Source organism: Schistocerca nitens, chromosome 2, assembly GCF_023898315.1.
Source record: "Schistocerca nitens isolate TAMUIC-IGC-003100 chromosome 2, iqSchNite1.1, whole genome shotgun sequence".
In the NCBI taxonomy this organism is placed as follows: domain Eukaryota; kingdom Metazoa; phylum Arthropoda; class Insecta; order Orthoptera; family Acrididae; genus Schistocerca; species Schistocerca nitens.
Genome location: NC_064615.1, coordinates 794,288,598 through 794,312,782, shown reverse-complemented (window position 1 = coordinate 794,312,782; position 24,185 = coordinate 794,288,598). Strand labels below are relative to the sequence as shown.

At 42.4% G+C, this 24,185-nt stretch overlaps 1 protein-coding gene across 4 annotated transcripts in view; it reads right to left on the bottom strand.

The window, feature by feature from the left end:
• Positions 1-24,185, bottom strand: part of LOC126237047 (ATP-binding cassette sub-family A member 7-like) — a 607,922-nt gene that overhangs the window by 446,773 nt on the left and 136,964 nt on the right. For all 4 annotated transcript variants that reach the window (XR_007545025.1, XR_007545024.1, XR_007545023.1 and 1 more), the window contains exons 12-13: positions 3,945-4,066; positions 3,789-3,861 (exon numbers count right to left, since the gene is read on the bottom strand). Coding sequence is in view for 1 of the 4 variants with exons in the window: in XM_049946811.1 (XP_049802768.1) it covers positions 3,789-3,861; positions 3,945-4,066 (195 nt within the window). In the remaining 3 variants the exon portion in view is untranslated. The remainder of the gene's footprint in view (positions 1-3,788; positions 3,862-3,944; positions 4,067-24,185) is intronic.

Below are 24,185 nucleotides of genomic sequence, written 5' to 3'. Positions count from 1 at the left end.
CAGGGTAATTGACAGTACCATAAACTGTGACCTCCTGCTCCCAAAAAATTGTGGTTTTTGCATTGCACATGTAGCAGTTGATACTTTGTGTTCATCATAATAATGTGCTTCTATCAAGGAAACTTCCCCAGTAATCTCCACAGAATAGATGTCAGAGATTCCCTAAATTATGCAAGTGACACTGGCTGCATCCCGCTATCCGTGCATGTGAGTGTGAGTGCACCAAGCATAGCGTTGCAATGAGTGTGTATTTAAATCAACTGCCAACTATATCAGCATGGGCTGGCCAATAGAGGCCACCCGTAGGAAGTGTGCGCATGCCACAGTCTCTGCTGCACCATCTACCAGTAACTCAGGCTTATATACATGTGGAGCAGCACTGACTTAACATCACTACGTTCTTGTTTGTAATGCTCACATCAGTTGTGTGTATCACTTATGTTGCACCCCTGTATGATTCTTTTGTATTGTTACATGAAGAGTCATGAGAGACTTATTTCCATTATTGTTCAGAGATTTATAGTAAAGCCATATATTTGTTTTACTTGGATTGGTCTCATGTATTACTTAGTTCCTACATGATTGGCAACAAGATTGGAATGGTTTCCGCGTGTGCAGTCTTTGAGTGTGGTCTCATCGGGTTTAGTCACTGTGGATGCTATGCTCCCAACCCTGACTGAACAGTTTGCTTTGGCACTGACCACTTTGTTGGCTTCCATTAACAGACAGGATACCATTCGACCAGTCTGTCTACCCCCTTTTCTGCCATATGACAATTCAGCCAAGGACTGGGAAGCTCACAAAAAAAGAGTCAGACAGCATTTTTTGGCTTTCAGTGTGAAGGACTCTAACTTATGCAAAGCCTAAGGTGCATCAATTACTGTGTCAGCTTGCCCTTTTACAAGAACCAGCAACTATTACTTTTGATACACATGTGCAGTTTATTGTCCAACTACCACTGCAAATGAACACATGTCATAACGGTGTGAGTTGAATTATACCAATGCCACAAGAAACCATAGCAGTCATGCAGATCCTGGGCAGTGGAACTTCATGGCCTTAGCCTTAATTATCAATACTCTATGGTGTGCAGCACAGTTATCTGTTTAGCTACGGACAAAGAAGTGCACCAGAAGGCTTCACTCTGTGAAAACCCCTCTTGGCAGAAGTTTTGCAAATAGCACAATCTTTTGAAATTCCCTGGGCAGCAGGTGATCAATGAAGCATGGGGTTATGTGGCAATAGTGTCACAAAATGTTCCCATTAGGACGATAGACAGCTTGCATGAGGAAGCGGCAGTGGTGGCAGGAAACATGCAGGCTCAGTGCCGAATAAAGCAAGACTGGCCCAAGCAGCCACAAACACCACAGTGTCAGTGTCAGCGTCAGCGTTCTCTGTTTCCATTTTATTCTTTCTGTTTTGTCCAGCACAAACATTCAGAGTGCCCTTAGCACTGGGGTATTTGCCAGAAGTTCGCTTGCCAGTCGTTCACCGAAGATTGTTCAGGAGATGGACATGGACATGGACTGTGTAACTCTAATGCTTGTGGCTTCTCCCACATTCAGAGTGCCCTTAGCACTGGGCTACTTGCCAGAAGTTTGCTTGCCAGTCGTTCACCGAAGATTGCTCAGGAGATGGACATGGACACGGACTGTGTAACTCTAATGCTTGTGGCTTCTCCCAAGTTGTTTATTGAGTTAAGTGTTTTGCACCAAGTAGTCCGGCTATAAGTCAACATGGTTGCTGCAGTGATGTTACTGAAATCTCATACCTATGAGAGTTCAGGCTCACCACATTGACACACGTCATGCAGAAGCTGGTCCATTATAACTAACAGGACAGTGTGCCAGTGGGACAATTTACACAATCTGCCTCTTACAAATCAGTGATTCATTCCGTTACATTTTTGGTGGTTGCTGATGCCGGTGTTGATAACGTAACTGGTATGGGTGCATTCCAGGCATTTGGATTTTCTATCACTGATGCAGTTCACCTTGTGTCCAATCAGGTTTTGCATTCTCGATTGGAAACACAGTGGGAGGAGTTTTCAGATTTGTTTCCAGAGGGTACAGTGTGTCCTACAAATTTTTCTGCTCATATTCCTTTGAAATACATGGGTTGGCCTAATTTTTGTCATGCATATCCTATCCTGTCTGAGCCAGTACGGTTCACTATTTAAATTTTTTGTTTGTTTTGGAATCACCCAACTTCTCAGTAATCGCCACGATGTCAATAGTCAATATCGAGATTGGACTGGAGTCTCTGGTCACCACATCTTTGGTGAGCTGGCTTCCCGCGTGCCACGAGGTGACAGAACAAGGAAGAAGGGGGTTGCAGTGAGTTAGCTCTCGATAGTGGGTGAGGAGCAACGCCGGTGTCAGAGGGCAAGGCCGCTTGGTCGGTGGGCCTCGCGGAAGCAGTCGGTTGGGGAGAGAATGCTGTGGTATCGAAGAACCTAGTGTGGAGGGGCGGTGTTGCCCATCATCGTGAGGTCAGTCGAGGGCTGAGAAGTGATTTCTTGGTTCTGCCCTTGGATTCCGACAAAGCATTACGGCAAGTTTGATGTATGAGGTGAACAATAAGAATTCTAAAAACGTGCATGTTGGTGGCGCATATATCACACTTGTGAGTAGTGTAAGCTTTACTTCAGTACTACAGTCTCCAGTTAGAATGCTGCTTGGGAAAGAGTGTTGATATCGGCATTGCCATCTATTAAGCTGCTTTAAAGTAAATGATTATTTTGGATCGAAGGTGGATCCAAGTGAGGGCCCAGATCATTGCTGGTCTTATTAAGAAACCTAAGCTGGGCCCCAGCTTGTTAAACTCTGTTATCTACAGTTATAACGAGTAATTTGACACTCGGGTAGAGTCCACAAGTGAACTTTGGAGGTACTGTTAAGTGTTTGTAGTAATTGAAAGATTGACTGTGGAGATTTTCAGTCAGATGCTTATGAATCATGTTAATTGCATTTCACTTCTTATGGTATTTTACCCCATAAGCTAAGTCTCCCCTGACTCGGGATTGTCGGTGACTTTTCCAAATTCTCCCCATTTCCTAAACTCCTCAGTTATTTTACGTCACACCTCTTCCTTCCCTTCTGCCAGAAGGAGAAGCCACTGGTTCCAAAAGCTTGCAGGTTTAAATATCTTTATATGTGTGTTCTCCTGCCACTGCCACAAGTAGATTTTTTATATGTAGTTAGTTTTTTGTTTGTTTGCAGGTGTATGTCTTTTAGTCTTCGTACACACTGAAATCCATATTGTGCATGCCCACTGCTATGGGATCCAAAACAAAATGGCAGAGCCCATTGATAAATTAGAGATTGGCTGTGCCTTTATGTTTTGGCTCCTCCAGTGGTGTGCTACAGTACTGTGGTTCAAGATTTCAATGTGTACCAAGATTGAAGATACTTACTTTCAAACAACAAAAATTTATGTACTGAACTTCATTTTTCACGGTGCTAGTTAAAATTTTCTGACTATCCCTTGCATATAAATCATTATAGTGAATACATTTAAGTCCAAATACACACAACCAACAACTTTGGGATCACTTTGTTTCACATTCTTTACAATGAATACTATCTAAAAATTAGTCAAAAGTCAGTCCAATTAAGATTTTTATACTATCATTGGAGTTATTTTACAAATTAATGATGAAGCAAAAGATAACTGCTGGAAAAAGGATTCTTTCTCAACTGTTTTTACACAAAGAAATATTAATGTTCACTTTATGCAGAAATTTACTATAAGATCTAGTGACTATTATTACATTACTGATCCCTTACCTCTAAGAAAAGACTGAAATTGGTTTGTATACTTTCTATAGTCTCAAAATCTGCATCAGTTACATTAAAAAGCCTGTAATTAGAAGAGAAAATATGATAACTGGCTGACAAACAAATAAATAAGACTAGTGCAATAAAATATAATTAATTTCATACCTGTCTGTGAGACTGTTCATAAGCTGCATATCTTGTTCATAAGTCATTGATCTGTTAGGTAAACCAGTCATCTTTAAAAGATTCTTTATCAACAACTGGCCAGATTTTGAATTAATGAAAGTCTGAAAAGTTTGAATAAAAAATCATTCCTGTTACAATAACTGCAAGACAACAAAACTAAATAGTAACTGCTGATGCCACTTCTTTTCTTGGCTAACACTGAGAAGAACTGAAAGTCAGTTACAATGTTACCTATTTCTAAGGATGTTTCCTTTATGTCTTGCTGTGAACATGTGAATGGCTGGAACATTACTTATTATGCAATAGTATTTAATTGCTTGAGTTCATGATAGAAATGTCATTAACAAATTTGACTTTTCTATTTCTTTTTGCAGTAAACCATTGCAGATTCATTGCATAAGTGTACTACCTATGAACAATTTTTTGATGTGGCTCTACTGAACTGTAGCTCCAGATTACGATCAAATGTTTCACTTCTCTAATATTTCTGAAAATGCAACACCAAGAAGGATACATATGACTTAAATGAACATTACGTAACAGATTAGGTAACTGAAATACCATATTTCAATCTGTATATGGCCAACAAAGCATCCCAGACATGTTCAAAGGTCTATGTGTAGTGTAATCATATAGGTCACAGAACTCATGATTCTTTGAAGAAGTAATAAGTTTCCTTTACAGAACGAGATTGTCACTCTGCAGCGGAGTGTGCGCTTTGCATATCACAGACTCTTCTAGTCACAATACTTTTATTTCCATTTCAGGTCAAAATTTTTGGACGTGACTGTTTTTAAAAATGTTTACATACTGTAATGAGTAATAGCCAATGCTCCTAATTTCACAGATTCATAACTAGAATAAGTTTGCAATTAGTAAAATAAATATACTGAGTGTTCCACATAGAACCAGTATGCCTCATGTATCGGATGATCATCTCTAGTCGAATTGCTTGTGAAGTGGCAAAACAGGCTAGAAAGTTGACTACAATTCATTTTACTGAAAAGTTGAGTGCAGCTCTGTGTCCGTGCATCAGTCGTTGTGAGAAGCTCATGTTGTTGAGTTGTAGCAGAAATCAGCCACAGAATTCGCATAGAAATTTCAAGAACTTGCTGCATGTCAGTAAGGAGGTTATCACAGCAGGTTGGTGTATCTTGTACTAAAAAATATTAAATTAAAATACTGTTGTGTGAGTGTGGTGCAAGAGTTGAAATTTGAGAATCGGGGAGAAAACAAGAGTTCATTATCATAACTGGCTGTTAACATCAATTGCTAACAGTTACTTGGATCCCTTGCTTTACTTCATGCCAGATGAGGCCTGGTTTCATTTGTCAGGTAATGTAAACTCCCACAATACGAGATACTGGTCACAGCACAATCCACATATTCTGCATGAAGAGCCTCTCCACTCACAGAGGTGTTTGGTATGCATGTCCGGCATGCACATTATTGGCCCCATATTTTTCAGTTACACCTTAAACAGTGCCAAATATCTAAAGATCTTTGACTCTGTCTATGAACAATTAACAGATGCAGAAAAGCTATATGCAGTATTCCTACAAAATGAAGCAACAGCTCACACATCCAACCAAAGTACGGACCACATCACCAACATGTTTCCTGAAGACAGATTTGTCAGTAGAGGCCTCTGGCCCCCAAGATCCCTGGACTTAACATAGTGTAACTTTTATTCATGGGGCACACTAAAAAGCAAAGTGTATGTCAACAATCCTCACACAACAGATGATTTTAAATGGAACATTACTAGAGAAATTAGCTACACCACACCTGCAGAATTATAGTGTGTTGCTGGTAATGTCATCACACAAAGTCAGTGATTCCTGGGTGCCCATGGCCAGCATCTTAATTAACAGGTAATTAAATGTTTCTTGATGTTACTATTATGTATTATTTTTAGTTAGTTCATTGTTACTTGAATCTATCTCAGACCTGAGGTGTACCAGTTTTATGTGGGACACCCTGTGTAAATCCGCATAAACACTAATCATCAGAGGATATTTATAGAATCTATGAAAAAGTTATGTTCATGCCAGACATCCAGTTGTTTGAAACATATTGTAACCACAGATGAAAATTAGTGAACACTATACAAATTATAGTGTTAAAATCACAAATTGCTTGATATATCTTTTTTATTTAGGGGAGACATGCGCTGTCATGCATACAAGAATCATTCTATCTATCACATGACAAAAACAGAAAAAGGAGACAATTGTAGGATAAAGTGTGAATTTCATCCCCATCGATGCGCAAGTCGCCAAAGTGGCGTCAAATCGAAAGACTTGCACCCAGCGACCAGTCTACCCGACGGAAGGCCCTAGTCACACGACATTATTATAGCATTTTAGATATGTTAATTTTCAGCTCTTCTTTCATCTGGACAAGAATCATATGACTTAATTTGAAAGAAAAGAAATGCCTATTGTAGTACACATGATTAAACGGGATTGTTTACTGTTTACAGTCAGTTCTCCTCATTAAAGAGTCAGAAAACAAATTGGTTCATCATTAAAATTGATACTTTTAACTGTCAGCTAAAAAAAATACTTAATTAAACTGACTCCTTTTTACTACTTTACTGAATAATCTTGCAATGCAATGAAGCAGTTTTATTCTCTCTGTGTTGTTTTCCATATGGAACTTGCATACTAATACAATGTTTGACTCATTTTATCTGATGTTGGACTTTTGATAGTATACGGCTACTTACAACAATATTCTGTTATGCTAGTCGTAATAGTTCTCACAGTACCTGTCCAGGCACAGCATTAAAAGTGATCACACTCAAGTGTTTTGCATGTTGTTTGCTAGATCACTACTGTATACAGCCAAAATGCTAGACGCATGAAAAAGGAAAATTAATTTAACTAGAGGAAAGACAATAGAAGGGAAAAAGCTCTGAGACTCTCGCTTTGAGTGTATACAGAGAAAAGAGAATTTGCTCCCAACAAAAAAACCTCCGAGAAAGTTGAGTGGAACAACATTGTGTACAAGCTTTGTAATGCAGCTCATTGTACAAGCAATTTGTATAATGCAATGGATTCCTTATTCACCTTGTAAAGAATACAGACTAGATATATCTAAAGATAGATATGTAGTCCATTAACTTGAAAATAATGTTAATAGAGAACATAATAAAATAAACATCAACAAAATGAACATTTATAGGGTTGATAGTGACACATAGTATAAGACGATGTTCGCTTATCCACGTGCATGAAAATGAATCAAACAACTTGCATGTTTCAAAACTTGGTGGAAATCTTACTTCATTTTTCTTCTCAGGATCAAATGTGTAGTGAGAATGACTGCTTTACAGGTATACATAAAGGCATAAACCTCGAAGTCAAGTTTGGGTGTACTGAGAATACCATGTTCTGACACAAGGATCCATTGCAGAGTGCAGGAAAATGGCATTCCCCAAGGATGTGTGCTGGCTCCAATATTATACAACACGGCTGATGTTTCTGTGAATCACATAAAATCCGAGATTTTCAAATGGAGGTCCCCTATTAGCAAGCAGCATCCAGTTCCACCTTTAAGGGGAGATTGAACAGTATCATCTTCATCTTTGCCTATGTGTGGTGTGTCGCCTTCTGGAGCCTTGGCTTTGCTCTGCCACGATTGGTCCATTTGCTTTTAAATTTCGGAGGGCGCTGCGTTCTGGGGAGAGACCTGCTGACGACGAGAGTATCAAGTGCTGCTGCCGGAGTGAGACGGGGAGTTTAGTTTCCAGTTGTGTGGCAGCGCAATGTTGCAGGAAAGGTGGTATAACTTCCTGTGGACGCACATGATTGCTACGAGCGTGTGTACTAGGGACGGCAGCAATCGTTCTGGACGGGCTGTGTGATAAGGAAGCTCGGCGTGGCAACTGTTGACACAACATGTCCGCGTTGCTATGGCGGAACGGGGGCGATTGACATAACTCGTGTTGGTGCTGGTTGCAGCCTGTTGCTGAATGCTTGTCTGCCTTCTGGACTAACAGTGAGAATTTCTTGACCTGATGTGTCTCACTCAATTTCTGCCCGTGTCGTCGGGTGTGTTTTGCTCTAAGGTTGTGTGCCATGGTGTTTCTCAATTTTAGTAGGCTCAGGCATGCCCAAAATCCCGATTCAGTGATCTGCTGTTACATTGTCAAGTGTAACTATCACTAGAAAAGAGTGTTAACTCTCTGTGCCTTAATAACTGGACCTAAAATATTATCTGTGGTTGAAATTTTATTCTGACCCAAGTGCAATAACGATCTTGTATTTTGCAATTTGTTGAGTAGTATTGTTATCATTATTATTATTATTATTATTATTATTATTATTATTTAGTACTGGCCATCACACTTACTAAGTTGAAGATTTACGAAGGCCAGAGGGCGTCATTAACAGTTCCTGCCTAGATAGGCATTATATTTTGAACCATGTGTTTCAATATTTAGTAATTTTTATTTTATGTGTTATAGAGAGTTGCTGTTATGCCTTTTGTGGACGATTTGCCACATTGGTGAAGCTTCTAGTTGTTCTGCTGGCCTGTGCCATACTGCTAAAGCAGGCAGTCCTAGCAAAGCTGATTGTAAATTTTTCCTAGTGGTGAGGAGCATGGGCTGGTTTTAAGCATTAACTCAATAACTTTAACCATTCTCAAATATTTATTACTGCTGATATTCAGACCCTTCAGGCCGAGTGGCGGCGTCACTACCCCTTTTCGGTTATTAATTTTATCTTGTTAGCTTGTTTTAAAAAAACAACTTTGGTATATGAATTTGTCTTTTGGTCTTTACTGTTCCTTTGGATAAAGTAAATTAACTGTTTGTTTTGCATCCTTGTAGCATTATCAAAACAGCATTTGTGGTTATATTCGATTGGCCCTTCTGGCCAAATGATTAAAGTCATTCTTTTCAGTAACTTATTGTATTGGTCAATAACCAAACAAAAGTGTTGGGTCCTTCAGACTGTGATTATCTCTTATGCTTGAATCTTAAGGTTCTCATTCTGACATTACAGTTGTGAATGTTCAGCAGCCCTCCAGGCCTGGAGTTAAAAACAATTTAATTGTGTTTTATGATATCTATAGGTGTCTACATTCTTGTACACTGGTAGTCTCGTTCTTCTTGTATATCTTCTCCTTCGGTAAGGCATGGCTGTCTGTACTGTGCGGCTGCCTCGAGTCGAATGACATGCAGCTGCCTCAGTAGTCGCAGCGCCTGACGGCGCTGCTGATAAGAACGCGCAGCAGCCAATCAGAACGCGGCAGGAAGGGCATTGCCGCACCGGAAGTTATTTTTAGCAGCGGATCGCGCTCTGTTAGAACTAGAGCGCAATCCTCCAGCCCTAGCGGCAGCAAGGCGAAGCTCGTTCAAGGTCACCCGCCTTGCGTAGCTGATGTGTGTAAATGAAGACAGCCAGTTTATGCATGGCTGTCTTCATTTACACCCATCAGTTACGCAAGGCGGGTGACCTTGAACGAGCTTTGCCTCGCTGCCGCTAGGGCTGAAGGATTGCGCTCTAGTTCTAACAGAGCGCGATCCGCTGCTAAAAATAACTTCCGGTGCAGCAACGCCCTTCCTGCCACATTCTGATTGGCTGCTGTGCGTTCCTATCAGCAGCGCCGTCAGGCGCTGCCGCTACTGACGCAGCTGCATGTCATTCGACTCGAGGAAGCCGCACAGTACAGACAGCCATGCCTTACCGAAGGAGAAGATATACAAGAAGAACGAGACTACCAGTGTATGCAAGGTGGGATACCTTGAACGAGCTTCGCCTCGCTGCCGCTAGGGCTAGAGGATCGCGCTCTAGTTCTAACAGAGCGCGATCCGGTGCTAAAAATAACTTCCGGTGCGGCAACGCCCTTCCTGCTGCGTTCTGATTGGCTGCTGCGCGTTCTTATCAGCAGCGCCGTCAGGCGCTGCAGCTACTGAGGCAGCTGCATGTCATTCGACTCGAGGCAGCCGCACAGTACATGGCTGTACTGTGCGGCTGCCTCGAGTCGAATGACATGCAGCTGCCTCAGTAGCCGCAGCGCCTGACGGCACTGCTGATAAGAACGCGCATGGCTGTCTTCATTTACACGCATCAGCTACGCAAGGCGGGTGACCTTGAACGAGCTTCGCCTCGATGCCGCTAGGGCTCGAGGATCGCGCTCTAGTTCTAACAGAGAGCGATCCACTGCTAAAAATAACTTCCGGTGCGGCAACGCTCTTCCTGCCGCGTTCTGATTGGCTGCTTCGCGTTCTTATCAGCAGCGCCGTCAGGCGCTGCGGCTACTGAGGCAGCTGCATGTCATTCGACTCGAGGCAGCCGCATAGTACAGACAGCCATGCCTTACCGAAGGAGAAGATATGCAAGAAGAACGAGACTACCAGTGTACAAGAATGTAGACACCTTTAATCTTACACCGAAGAATACTTCACAACAACAGTTGCTTGGAGGACCTGTTACTTTTGTAGGATGCAAGATCAATTTTTCTTGTACTACTACAGAAGTTGTGAGTGGTAATTCTTGGTTTACCATTGTCATACTTCGAGGAGGTGATACAGCACTTGGAGGACTTGAGAGCTATAATGAGACGGATATTATAAGCTTTCTTATATATAAAAAAGCGCTGGCAGGTCGATAGACACACAAACAAACACAAAAATACACAAGAAATTCAAGCTTTCGCAACTAATGGTTGCTTCGTCAGGAAAGAGGGAAGGAGAGGGAAAGACGAAAGGATGTGGGTTTTAAGGGAGAGGGTAAGGAGTCATTCCAATCCCGGGAGTGCAAAGACTTACCTTAGCGGGAAATAAGGACGGGTATAGACTCGCGCACACACACATATCCATCCACACACATGCAGACACAAGCAGACATATTCAAAGACAAAGAGTTTGGGGAGAGATGTCAGTCAAGGCGGAAGTGCAGGGGCAAAGATGTTGTTGAATGACAGGTGAGGTATGAGTGGCGGCAACTTGAAATTAGCAAAGATTGAGGCCTGGTGGGTAACGGGTAGAGAGGATATATTGAAGAGCAAGTTCCCATCTCCGGAGTTCGGATAGGTTGGTGTTAGTGGGAAGTATCCAGATAACCCGGACAGTGTACCACTGTGCCAAGATGTGCTGGCCGTGCACCAAGGCATGTTTAGCCACAGGGTGATCCTCATTACCAACAAACACTGTCTGCCTGTGCCCATTCATGCGAATGGACAGTTTGTTGCTGGTCATTCCCACATAGAAAGCTTCATAGTGTAGGCAGGTCAGTTGGTAAATCATGTGGGTGCTTTCACACGTGGCTCTGCCTTTGATTGTGTACACCTTCCGGGTTACAGAACTGGAGTAGGTGGTGGTGGGAGGGTGCATGGGAAAGGTTTTACACCGGGGGCGGTTACAAGGGTAGGAGCCAGAGGGTAGGTTACCCCCGGAAGCCATCCTTGTAACCATTGATGCCACTTCTTTATACACAAATATTCCGCACATCCAGGGCCTTGCTGCAATGGAGCACTTCCTTTCACGCCGATCACCTGCCACCCTACCTAAAACCTCTTTCCTCATTACCTTGGCCAGCTTCATCCTGACCCACAACTTCTTCACTTTTGAAGGCCAGACATACCAACAATTAAAGGGAACAGCCATGGGTACCAGGATGGCCCCCTCGTACGCCAACCTATTCATGGGTCGCTTAGAGGAAGCCTTCTTGGTTACCCAGGCCTGCCAACCCAAAGTTTGGTACAGATTTATTGATAACATCTTCATGATCTGGACTCACAGTGAAGAAGAACTCCAGACTTTCCTCTCCAACCTCAACTCCTTTGGTTCCATCAGATTCACCTGGTCCTACTATAAATCCCATGCCACTTTCCTTGACGTTGACCTCCATCTGTCCAATGGCCAGCTTCACACGTCTGTTCACATCAAACCCACCAACAAGCAACAGTACCTCCATTATGACAGCTGCCACCCATTCCACATCAAACGGTCCCTTCCCTACAGCCTAGGTCTTCGTGGCAAACGAATCTGCTCCAGTCCAGAATCCCTGAACCATTACACCAACAACCTGAAAACAGCTTTCGCATCCCGCAACTACCCTCCCGACCTGATACAGAAGCAAATAACCAGAGCCACTTCCTCATCCCCTCAAACCCAGAACCTCCCACAGAAGAACCACGAAAATTGCCCCACTTGTAACAGGATACCTTCCGGGACTGGATCAGACTCTGAATGTGGCTCTCCAGCAGGGATACGACTTCCTTAAATCCTGCCCCGAAATGAGATCCATCCTACATGAAATCCTCCCCACTCCACCAAGAGTGTCTTTCCGCCATCCACTTAGCCTTCGTAACCTCTTAGTTCATCCCTATGAAATCCCCAAACCACCTTCCCTACCCTCTGGCTCCTACCCTTGTAACCGCCCCCGGTGTAAAACCTGTCCCATGCACCCTCCCACCACCACCTACTGCAGTCCTGTAACCTGGAAGGTGTACACGATCAAAGGCAGAGCCACGTGTGAAAGCACCCACGTGATTTACCAACTGACCTGCCTACACTGTGATGCATTCTATGTGGGAATGACCAGCAAGAAACTGTCCATTCGCATGAATGGACACAGGCAGACAGTGTTTGTTGGTAATGAGGATCACCCTGTGGCTAAACATGCCTTGGTGCACGGCCAGCACATCATGGCACAGTGTTACACCGTCCGGGTTATCTGGATACTTCCCACTAACACCAACCTGTCAGAACTCCGGAGATGGGAACTTGCCCTTCAGTATATCCTCTCTTCTCGTTATCCGCCAGGCCTCAACCTCCGCTAATTTCAAGTTGCCGCCGCTCATACCTCACCTGTCTTTCAACAACATCTTTGCCTCTGTACTTCCGCCTCGACTGACATCTCTCCCCAAACTCTTTGTCTTTAAATATGTCTGCTTGTGTCTGTATGTGTGTGGATGGATATGTGTGTGTGTGTGCGAGTGTACCTGTCCTTTTTTCCCCCTAAGGTAAGTCTTTCCGCTCCCGGGATTGGAATGACTCCTTACCCTCTCCCTTAAAACCCACATCCTTTCGTCTTTCCCTCTCCTTCCTCTTTCCTGACGAAGCAACCGTTGGTTGCATATATATATATATATATATATATATATATATATATATATATATATATATATATATATATATATATATAAATTGTTTGAAACTGTAAACTCATTTGGGACTAAGCTTTCACTCCCTGCAGCCTTTGAGCTCTGCTTACCTTATGTTTCGGTTAAGTTTTCCCATACCACGACGTATCAGAATCCTTCCTAAAAACCCAGAATCCTAAACCCCTCACCTGGTTCACATTCATTGATGACATCTTTGCTATCTGGATTGAAGGTGAGGACATCTTATTCACATTCCTCCAGAACCTCAACAACTTCTCCCCCATTTGCTTCACCTGGTCCTACTCAACCCAACAAGCCACCTTCCTAGATGTTGACCTCCACCTCAGAGATGGCTATATCAGTACCTCCATCCATATCAAACCTCCTAACCACCAGCAATGCCTCCACTTTGACAGCTGTCACCCATTCAATACCAAGAAGTCCCTTCCGTACAGCCTAGCCACCCGTGGTTGTCGCATCTGCAGTGATGAGCAGCCCTTCTCTAAATATACCAAGGGTCTCACTGAAGCCTTCACTGACCGTAATTATCCTCCCATCCTTGCACAAAAGCAAATCTTTCGGACCTTATTTTTCCAGTCTCCCACCACCTACCAAAGTCCCACCGTCCTGCCACAGAGGAGCATTCCCCTTGTAACTCAGTACCATCCGGGACTGGAGCAACTGAATTCCGCCAGGGTTTCGATTACGTCTCGTCATGTCCTGAAATGAGAAATGTCCTACCCACTATCCTTCCCACCCCTCCTCCAGTGGTATTCCGCCGTCCACTGAACCTATACAATATACTCGTCCATCCTTAGACAAACCCTGCTCCCAATCCCTTAGCTCATGGCACACACCCCTGTAATAGACCTAGATGCAAGACCTGTCCCATACATGCTTCTACCACTACCTATTCCAGTCCGGTCACTAACATCACCTATCCCATCAAAGGCAGGGCTACCTGTTAAACCAGTCATGTGATTTACAAGCTAAGCTACAACCACTGTGCTGCATTCTATGTAGGCATGACAACCAACAAGCTGTCTGTCCGCATGAATGGCCATTAACAAACTGTGGCCAAAAAACAAGTGGACTACCCTGTTGTTGAACACGCTGCCAAACATGATATCCCTTATCTCAATGACTGCTTCACAGCCTGTGCCATATGAATCCTTCCCACCAACACCAGCTTTTCTGAATTGCGCAGGTGGGAACTTTCCCTGCAATACATCCTACGTTCCCATAACCCTCCTGGCCTCAAACTTCGTTAGTCACTGTCCTCACCCATCCAGCTCCCTCCCCTCCCCTCCCCTCCCCTCCCCTCCAATCCCCTCCACTCCACTCCACTCCCCGCCCCTCCCCTCCCCCCCCCATTACCATTCCAGCATTACACAACCATCATTTCACCATCACACCCAGTCTTTTAATTTTTTTTTATTTCTCTCCTTTCCATTGGTTCATGGTGTGGGTTCCTGTAGTCATGTCCTAGTTCATGAACCACGGGCAACGTATGAGTGGCCAAGTAAGTGGTCCCGACAGTCGGGATACCAGTTACTTTGGAATAAGGCTGGGCATCTCGGACATATTCTGAGGTGTGGTCACCTTTGTGCTCATACGACAAAGACTACCAAATCCACTGGTTAGTCCCTCAACCGTTAAGGGTAAAACTCAATGGGACTCGGGGCAAGTAAGGCTAGCAACCTGCTTCCCTGGCACTTTAAATATGATGCTGGCAACAATCAGAGCAAAATGCCTCGGACCTTTGGAGGTGACGGAGTCCCACCTCTAACTGACAAACCAGGGACTCCTAAGATACAACTTGGCAAACAAATGGTAATGAGATGGGGAGCTATTATTATCAATGGGAGCTACTCTGGGAAGAAGGTAGAGCTGGCAGAGGCTGCAAGTAAGATGGGGCTGGACATTGTAGCTGTTAGTGACATTCGGGCAAGGGGTGAGAAAGAAGAGGAAGTGGGAGAATACAAGGTCTATCTGTCAGGAGTCAAAGCAGGAATAGCACAATGGGGTGTAGGGCTTTATATCAGGAAAGAAATGGAAACCAGCGTAGTTGCAATCAGGTATGTAAACGAACGACTGATGTGGATAGATTTGACAGTGTCTGGCAAGAAAATTAGGATTGTGTCAGCATTTTCGCACTGTGTAGGGACAGATCAAGATAAGATGGATAGTTTTTATGAGGCACTCAGTGATGTAGTCCCCCCCATGAACCATGGACCTTGCCGTTGGTGGGGAGGCTTGCGTGCCTCAGCGATACAGATAGCCGTACCGTAGGTACAACCACAACGGAGGGGTATCTGTTGAGAGGCCAGACAAACGTGTGGTTCCTGAAGAGGGGCAGCAGCCTTTTCAGTAGTTGCAAGGGCAACAGTCTGGATGATTGACTGATCTGGCCTTTTAACAATAACCAAAACGGCCTTGCTGTGCTGGTACTGCGAACGGCTGAAAGCAAGGGGAAACTACGGCCGTAATTTTTCCCGAGGGCATGCAGCTTTACTGTATGATTAAATGATGATGGCGTCCTCTTGGGTAAAATATTCCGGAGGTAAAATAGTCCCCCATTCGGATCTCCGGGCGGGGACTACTCAAGAGGATGTCGTTATCAGGAGAAAGAAAACTGGCGTTCTACGGATCGGAGCGTGGAATGTCAGGTCCCTTAATCGGGCAGGTAGGTTAGAAAATTTGAAAAGAGAAATGGATAGGTTACAGTTAAATATAGTGGGAATTAGTGAAGTTCGGTGGCAGGAGGAACAAGACTTCTGGTCAGGTGACTACAGGGTTATAAACACAAAGTCAAATAGGGGTAATGCAGGAGTAGGTTTAATAATGAATAGGAAAATAGGAACGCGGGTAAGCTACTACAAACAGCATAGTGAACGCATTATTGTGGCCAAGATAGATACGAAGCCCACACCTACTACAGTAGTACAAGTTTATATGCCAACTAGCTCTGCAGATGACGAAGAAATTGAAGAAATGTATGATGAAATAAAAGAAATTATTCAGATAGTGAAGGGAGACGAAAATTTAATAGTCATGGGTGACTGGAATTCGAGTGTAGGGAAAGGGAGAGAAGGAAACGTAGTAGGTGAATATGGATTGGGGCTAAGAAATGAAAGAGGAAGCCGCCTGGTAGAATTTTGCACAGAGCACAACTTAATCATAGCTAATACTTGGTTTAAGAATCATGAAAGAAGGTTGTATACATGGAAGAACCCTGGAGATACTAAAAGGTATCAGATAGATTATATAATGGTAAGACAGAGATTTAGGAACCAGGTTTTAAATTGTAAGACATTTCCAGGGGCAGATGTGGACTCTGACCACAATCTGTTGGTTATGACCTGTAGATTGAAACTGAAGAAACTGCAAAAAGGTGGGAATTTAAGGAGATGGGACCTGGATAAACTGAAAGAACCAGAGGTTGTACAGAGTTTCAGGGAGAGCATAAGGGAACAATTGACGGGAATGGGGGAAAGAAATACAGTAGAAGAAGAATGGGTAGCTCTGAGGGATGAAGTAGTGAAGGCAGCAGAGGATCATGTAGGTAAAAAGACGAGGGCTAGTAGAAATCCTTGGGTAACAGAAGAAATATTGAATTTAATTGATGAAAGGAGAAAATATAAAAATGCAGTAAATGAAGCAGGCAAAAAGGAATACAAACGTCTCAAAAATGAGATCGACAGGAAGTGCAAAATGGCTAAGCAGGGATGGCTAGAGGACAAATGTAAGGATGTAGAGGCTTATCTCACTAGGGGTAAGATAGATACTGCCTACAGGAAAATTAAAGAGACCTTTGGAGAGAAGAGAACCACTTGTATGAACATCAAGAGCTCAGATGGAAACCCAGTTCTAAGCAAAGAAGGGAAAGCAGAAAGGTGGAAGGAGTATATAGAGGGTCTATACAAGGGCGATGTACTTGAGGACAATATTATGGAAATGGAAGAGGATGTAGATGAAGATGAAATGGGAGATACGATACTGCGTGAAGAATTTGACAGAGCACTGAAAGACCTGAGTCGAAACAAGGCCCCCGGAGTAGACAACATTCCATTGGAACTACTGACGGCTTTGGGAGAGCCAGCCCTGACGAAACTTTACCATCTGGTAAGCAAGATGTATGAAACAGGCGAAATACCCTCAGACTTCAAGAAGAATATAATAATTCCAATTCCAAAGAAAGCAGGTGTTGACAGATGTGAGAATTACCGGACAATCAGTTTAATAAGCCACAGCTGCAAAATACTAACACGAATTCTTTACAGACGAATGGAAAAACTAGTAGAAGCCGACCTCGGGGAAGATCAGTTTGGATTCCGTAGAAATACTGGAACACGTGAGGCAATACTGACCTTACGACTTATCTTAGAAGAAAGATTAAGGAAAGGCAAACCTACATTTCTAGCATTTGTAGACTTAGAGAAAGCTTTTGACAATGTTGACTGGAATACTCTCTTTCAAATTCTAAAGGTGGCAGGGGTAAAATACAGGGAGCGAAAGGCTATTTACAATTTGTACAGAAACCAGATGGCAGTTATAAGAGTCGAGGGGCATGAAAGGGAAGCAGTGGTTGGGAAGGGAGTGAGACAGGGTTGTAGCCTCTCCCCGATGTTATTCAATCTGTATATTGAGCAAGCAGTAAAGGAATCAAAAGAAAAGTTTGGAGTAGGTATTAAAATCCATGGAGAAGAAATAAAAACTTTGAGGTTCGCCGATGACATTGTAATTCTGTCAGACACAGCAAAGGACTTGGAAGAGCAGTTGAACGGAATGGACAGTGTCTTGAAAGGAGGGTACAAGATGAACATCAACAAAAGCAAAACGAGGATAATGGAATGTAGTCGAATTAAGTCGGGTGATGTTGAAGGTATTAGATTAGGAAATGAGACACTTAAAGTAGTAAAGGAGTTTTGCTATTTGGGGAGCAAAATAACTGATGATGGTCGAAGTAGAGAGGATATAAAATGTAGACTGGCAATGGCAAGGAAAGCGTTTCTGAAGAAGAGAAATTTGTTAACATCGAGTATAGATTTAAGTGTCAGGAAGTCGTTTCTGAAAGTATTTGTATGGAGTGTAGCCATGTATGGAAGTGAAACATGGACGATAACTAGTTTGGACAAGAAGAGAATAGAAGCTTTCGAAATGTGGTGCTACAGAAGAATGCTGAAGATTAGATGGGTAGATCACATAACTAATGAGGAGGTACTGAATAGGATTGGGGAGAAGAGGAGTTTGTGGCACAACTTGACCAGAAGAAGGGATCGGTTGGTAGGACATGTTCTGCGGCATCAAGGGATCACCAATTTAGTATTGGAGGGCAGCGTGGAGGGTAAAAATCGTAGGGGGAGACCAAGAGATGCATACACTAAGCAGATTCAGAAGGATGTAGGTTGCAGTAGGTACTGGGAGATGAAGAAGCTTGCACAGGATAGAGTAGCATGGAGAGCTGCATCAAACCAGTCTCAGGACTGAAGACAACAACAACAACAACAACAGTGATGTAGTTGTTAGAGTAAAGAACAAGGACAGTGTTCTGTTCATGGGTGATTTTAATGCCAGGATTGGAAATCGAACAGAAGGCTATGAAAAGGTTATGGGTAAATTTGGAGAGGATATGGAGGCCAACAGGAACGGGAAACAATTCTTGGATTTCTGTGCCAGTATGGGTTTAGTAATCACAAACTCCTTTTTTAAACATAAGAACATTTACCGGTATACTTGGGAAGGCAGGGGAACCAGATCTGTCATTGACTATATAATAACAGATCAGGAATTCAGGAAGGCTGTGAGGGACACACGTGTATTCAGGGGATTCTTTGATGACACTGATCATTATTTAATCTGTAGTGAAATAGGGATTATGAGGCCGGAAGTGCAGGAAGTCAGGTCCATATGTAGGAGAATAAGAGTGGAGAAACTTCAGGATAAGGAAATCAGGCACAAGTACATAACAATGATCTCAGAAAGGTACCAGTTAGTTGAATGTAGTCAATTACAGTCATTGGAAAAGGAATGGACAAGATACAGGGACACAGTACTAGAAGTGGCTAAAGAATGTCTTGGAACAGTAGTGTGTAAAGGTAGGATGAAGCAAACAGCTTGGTGGAATGACACAGTCAAGGCAGCCTGTAAAAGGAAAAAGAAGGGGTATCAAAAATGGCTACATAATAGAACTCAGGTAGACAGAGAAAGTTATGTTGAAGAAAGAAACAAAGCCAAACAGATAATTGCAGCATCCAAGAAGAAATCTTGGGAAGACTTTGGAAACAGGTTGGAGACTTTGGGTCAAGCTGCTAGAAAACCATTCTGGAGTGTAATTAGCAGTCTTCGAAAGGGAGGTAAGAAGGAAATGACAAGTACTTTGGACAGGTCAGGAAAACTGCTGGTGAATCCTGTGGATTCTTGGCCAGATGGAGGAAATATTTTGAAGAGTTGCTCAATGTAGGTGAAAATACGATCAGTAATGTTTCAGATTTCAAGGTACAATGGGATAGGAATGATGATGGAAATAGGATAACATTTGAGGAAGTGGAGAAAATGGTCAATAGATTGCAGTGCAATAAAGCAACTGGGGTGGATGAAATTAAGTCGGAACTCATCAAATACAGTGGAATGTCAGGTCTTAAATGGCTACACAGGATAATTGAAATGGCCTGGGAGTTGGGACAGGTTCCATCAGACTGGACAAAAGCAGTAATCACACCAATCTTTAAACATGGAAACAGAAAAGATTGTAACAACTACAGAGGTATTTCTTTAATCAGCATTGTGGGTAAAATCTTCTCAGGTATTGTTGAAAGGAAAGTGCGAGTATTAGTTGAGGACCAATTGGATGAAAATCAGTGTGGGTTTAGGCCTCTTAGAGGTTGTCAGGACCAGATCTTTAGCTTACGGCAAATAATGGAGAAGTGCTATGAGTGGAAGAGGGAACTGTATCTATGCTTTATAGATCTAGAAAAGGCATATGACCAGGTTCCTAGGAGGAAGTTATTGTCTGTTCTACGAGATTATGGAATAGGAGACAAACTTTTGCAAGCAATTAAAGGTCTTTACATGGATAGTCAGGCAGCAGTTAGAGTTGACGGTAAATTGAGTTCATGGTTCAGAGTAGTTTCAGGGGTAAGACAAGGCTGCAACCTGTCTCCACTGTTGTTCATATTATTTATGGATCATATGTTGAAAACAATAGACTGGCTGGGTGAGATTAAGATATGTGAACACAAAATAAGCAGTCTTGCATATACCAATGACTTAGTTGTGATGGCAGATTCAATTGAAAGTTTGCAAAGTAATATTTCAGAGCTAGATCTGAAATTTAAGGACTATGGTATGAAGATTAGCATCTCCAAAACGAAAGTAATGTCAGTGGGAAAGAGATATAAATGGATTGAGTGCCAAATAGGAGCAACAAAGCTAGAACAGGTGGATGGTTTCAAGTGCTTAGGATGCATATTCTCACAGGATGGCAACATAGTGAAAGAACTGGAAGCGAGGTGTAGCAAAGCTAATGCAGTGAGCGCTCAGCTACGATCTACTCTCTTCTGCAAGAAAGAAGTCAGTACCAAGACTAAGTTATCTGTGCACCGTTCAATCTTTCAACCAACTTTGTTGTATGGGAGCGAAAGCTGGGTGGATTCAGGTTACCTTATCAACAAGGTTGAGGTTACGGATATGAAAGTAGCTAGGATGATTGCAGGTACTACTAGATGGGAACAATGGCAGAAGGGTGTCCACAATGAAGAAATCAAAGAAAAACTGGGAATGAACTCTATAGATGCAGCAGTCAGGGCGAACAGGCTTAGATGATGGGGTCATGTTACACGCATGGGAGAAGCAAGGTTACCCAAAAGACTCATGGGTTCAGCAGTAGAGGGTAGGAGGAGTCGGGTCAGACCAAGGAGAAGGTACCTGGATTCGGTTAAGAATGATTTTGAAGTAATAGGCTTAACACCAGAAGAGGCACCAATGTTAGCACTGAATAGGGGATCATGGAGGAATTTTATAAGGGGGACTATGCTCCAGACTGAACGCTGAAAGGCATAATCAGTCTTAAATGATGATGAATATGATCTCCTTTCCATTACTTAACCCTTCCCCCCTCCGCACCTTCTCTCCTGCCCTCCATCTAAACTGCAACACTTCATTGTCCGCCACTCCCACCATACTATCCCTCCCCTTCCCCGCCCCAGCCTCCTCCTTACCCCCACCCTGTCACCACTCCCATCATGCACTGGCGCTGCTGCTTGCAGTGTAGTTTCAGGTCTCTGAGACTGCAGACGTGTGTGCAAGTTGTGTTTGCGTGAATGTGTGTGTATGTGTGTGTGTCTACTGCTACCAAAGGCCTTAACGGCCGAAAGCTATGGTTGTGTGAATCTTTTTATTGTGCCTATCACAACTCACCATCACCGCTGTATGGTGAGTGGCAACTTTTCTTCTCTGGTATTGTTACATTCCATCCTGGATTTTCCATTGTTTGAAAATCACATTTTGTTGTCCTTGGAAGCTATTAGATAGGTAACTTGCATGCACTGTTTGAACTATTTAGTAATATAAAAAATGAGCTATTCCACTGAATAGTAGTACAAAATAGAATGCTAGTCAATACCTTGGACACCAAGACAAAAACGGGGAGAACTAATATCAACTGACTTGCACTCATCACCCACCATGTCAATGTTATAGCTAATACTGATGTTGACACAAGAAACAAACTCAATTTTGTAAAGTAATAGTCAAAAAGGCTTATCCTTGAAACAAATTTAATTTTGTAAAGTAATAGTCAAAAAAGCTTACCCTTAAAATTGCCACATGGAATACAACATATTCACTGATAATGCAGCATGTCCCAAATCTTCAGAGTCACAATAGATTCTAAACTAAGTAGATTCTAAACTAAGTATTTTGAGATAAGGATTCAATTATGTAAAATGAATATTTCAGATCATGTGGGGGTTTTAAATGAGGAATGTATGTGTGAGAAATGTGTCTGTAAAATGATTTATGTTTCATAACATATAACCACTTAACACAATGATGTAGTGTCACTGCCATGAATAAAACAAGACATATTTTTGTGTGGTGTGTATTGTGTTGTCTTTTTATTGGTCCTGTTGTCTACAAAAGCAGCTTATGCATACAATATTGGACAAGTCAGTTTATATGCATACAGACGAAGTTGATGTCCATTGATACATGTTTAAAATTATAAATAACAAACTTCATAAATTTAAACATTTATATAGTATACTTCATATGTTAAACATTCTTTGATGAAGCAAAAGCACTGATGCTGCAAATATAGGTTTAAAAATCTTCTAAAGGTTTAGACCTCAGTATTTACTTCTGTGTTTCTGGGAAGTTTGTTATAAAGTTTAACTCCCAAGTGCATAGTACAGTTTCTGTGGAGGGATGTGTTGATTTGGGTCATATGTAAGTTTTTGTTCCATCTCATAAAGTTATCATGAATATCACAGTGTGTTGTCCCCCCCCCCCCCTCTCCAATCTACTGTTCTTATCTATGGCATTTACTTTGAAGAATATAAGGCTTCCATAATGTAGATAGACGGTAAAGGAGGAATGCCATACCATAAACTAGATACATAGTAGAGGAGAAATTTCCAGAATTTTACATGAGTCTCTAGGTTTGCATCCAACCATGACTCTAATGGCCCTTTTTTTGCAGTATGAATGAATGGTGGAGTTTGCTACTGTTTATAGTTGATGACTGGTTAACAAAGATGTAACATTACTGACATAAGGAACTCATCAACATGCATTTAATATCTGATGCAGAATAATTTAGTGTCTACATAGTTGAAATGTACAGAACAAAGTTTTACAAGAGGCATGATTCTTATTTGAAGAAATTTATCACCATGTATAGACACATACAAGAACTGAGTCATTCAACCCACAACCCACAGTTCTTGACAAAGAATCATTTGCGTGAAAGAATTAGAGATGATGTTGGATCCTGTGGAAAAAGATACATAATCAAGTAGTCATCATGTTTCCTGTGCAGTGTTCAATTCGAAGAATATAGTATGAAGAGTATTGGTGGAGCAGCAATTACACCCATATCATAAATACAACATGCAGCCAATGGCACCAGATAATGCTGAATGTGACTGGATTATCCACCACTGTTCTTTAGTGCCTAAATTCCTACAGTTTTTGTTGTCCATGTCTAAGGCAGCTTTCAGCTGTGATAGTCTCTCCAACTGCTGCAATAGCCGCATCTGCAGTGATGAAAATCATTATGGCCTATTTGTCTCAGACTATCATCAGTAACTGTCTGTCAATTTAGGGGCTCCAATTATGCAAGATCAGCTAACATGACTTCATTTACTGCCACCTCCGTTGATTGCTGCATGTTACATGGTGTTCCCTTGAGAAGTGCTTCCAAATATTTTGGAGACTGTCCCCTGCTTTTTACAAGAGGATGTGGTTTCAACACAAAAGTGTGCCATCCCACTTCAATACACACTGCCTGACAAAAAAAATGAAGTACCCAGAAGGTTAGGAAGTAATGAAATGAAACTTCATGGTTTGAGAAGGTATGTGATCGTACTTCGGTTATCACAGAACTTGGCAATGTGAGCCCACTTACCAATATAACATTACATCCCCTCTGGCCCGGATGCGTGCACTATTTGGTTGGGAAGGGTCTCATAAGGTCATTGTATACTCTCCTGAGGCAAGGTGGCCCATAACTGTTGTTGATTGATCCTTGATTTCCTGGCACTGGCACTGGGACGGAGTTGATGTAAAAGATGGTCCCATACATATTCTATTGTGGACAGATCTGGGAATCTTGTTGCAAAGGGAGTGCCTCGACATCACGAAGACAGTTCTTACAGACATGTAACATGGGTGAACGAGTGTTGTACTGTTGAAAAATGGCACCATGACACTGTCACATTAAAGGTAAAACGTAAAACCACAGCATATCCACGAGGTCCTGTTAAGCAGTCAGAATCCTCTACCAACCGTGACCCTATCGCTCTCCTGCCATGACATTGGGAGTAACATTGCTGTGCCTTTCCAAAACACTGGAAGAATGGAGCTTCTCTCTAGGTC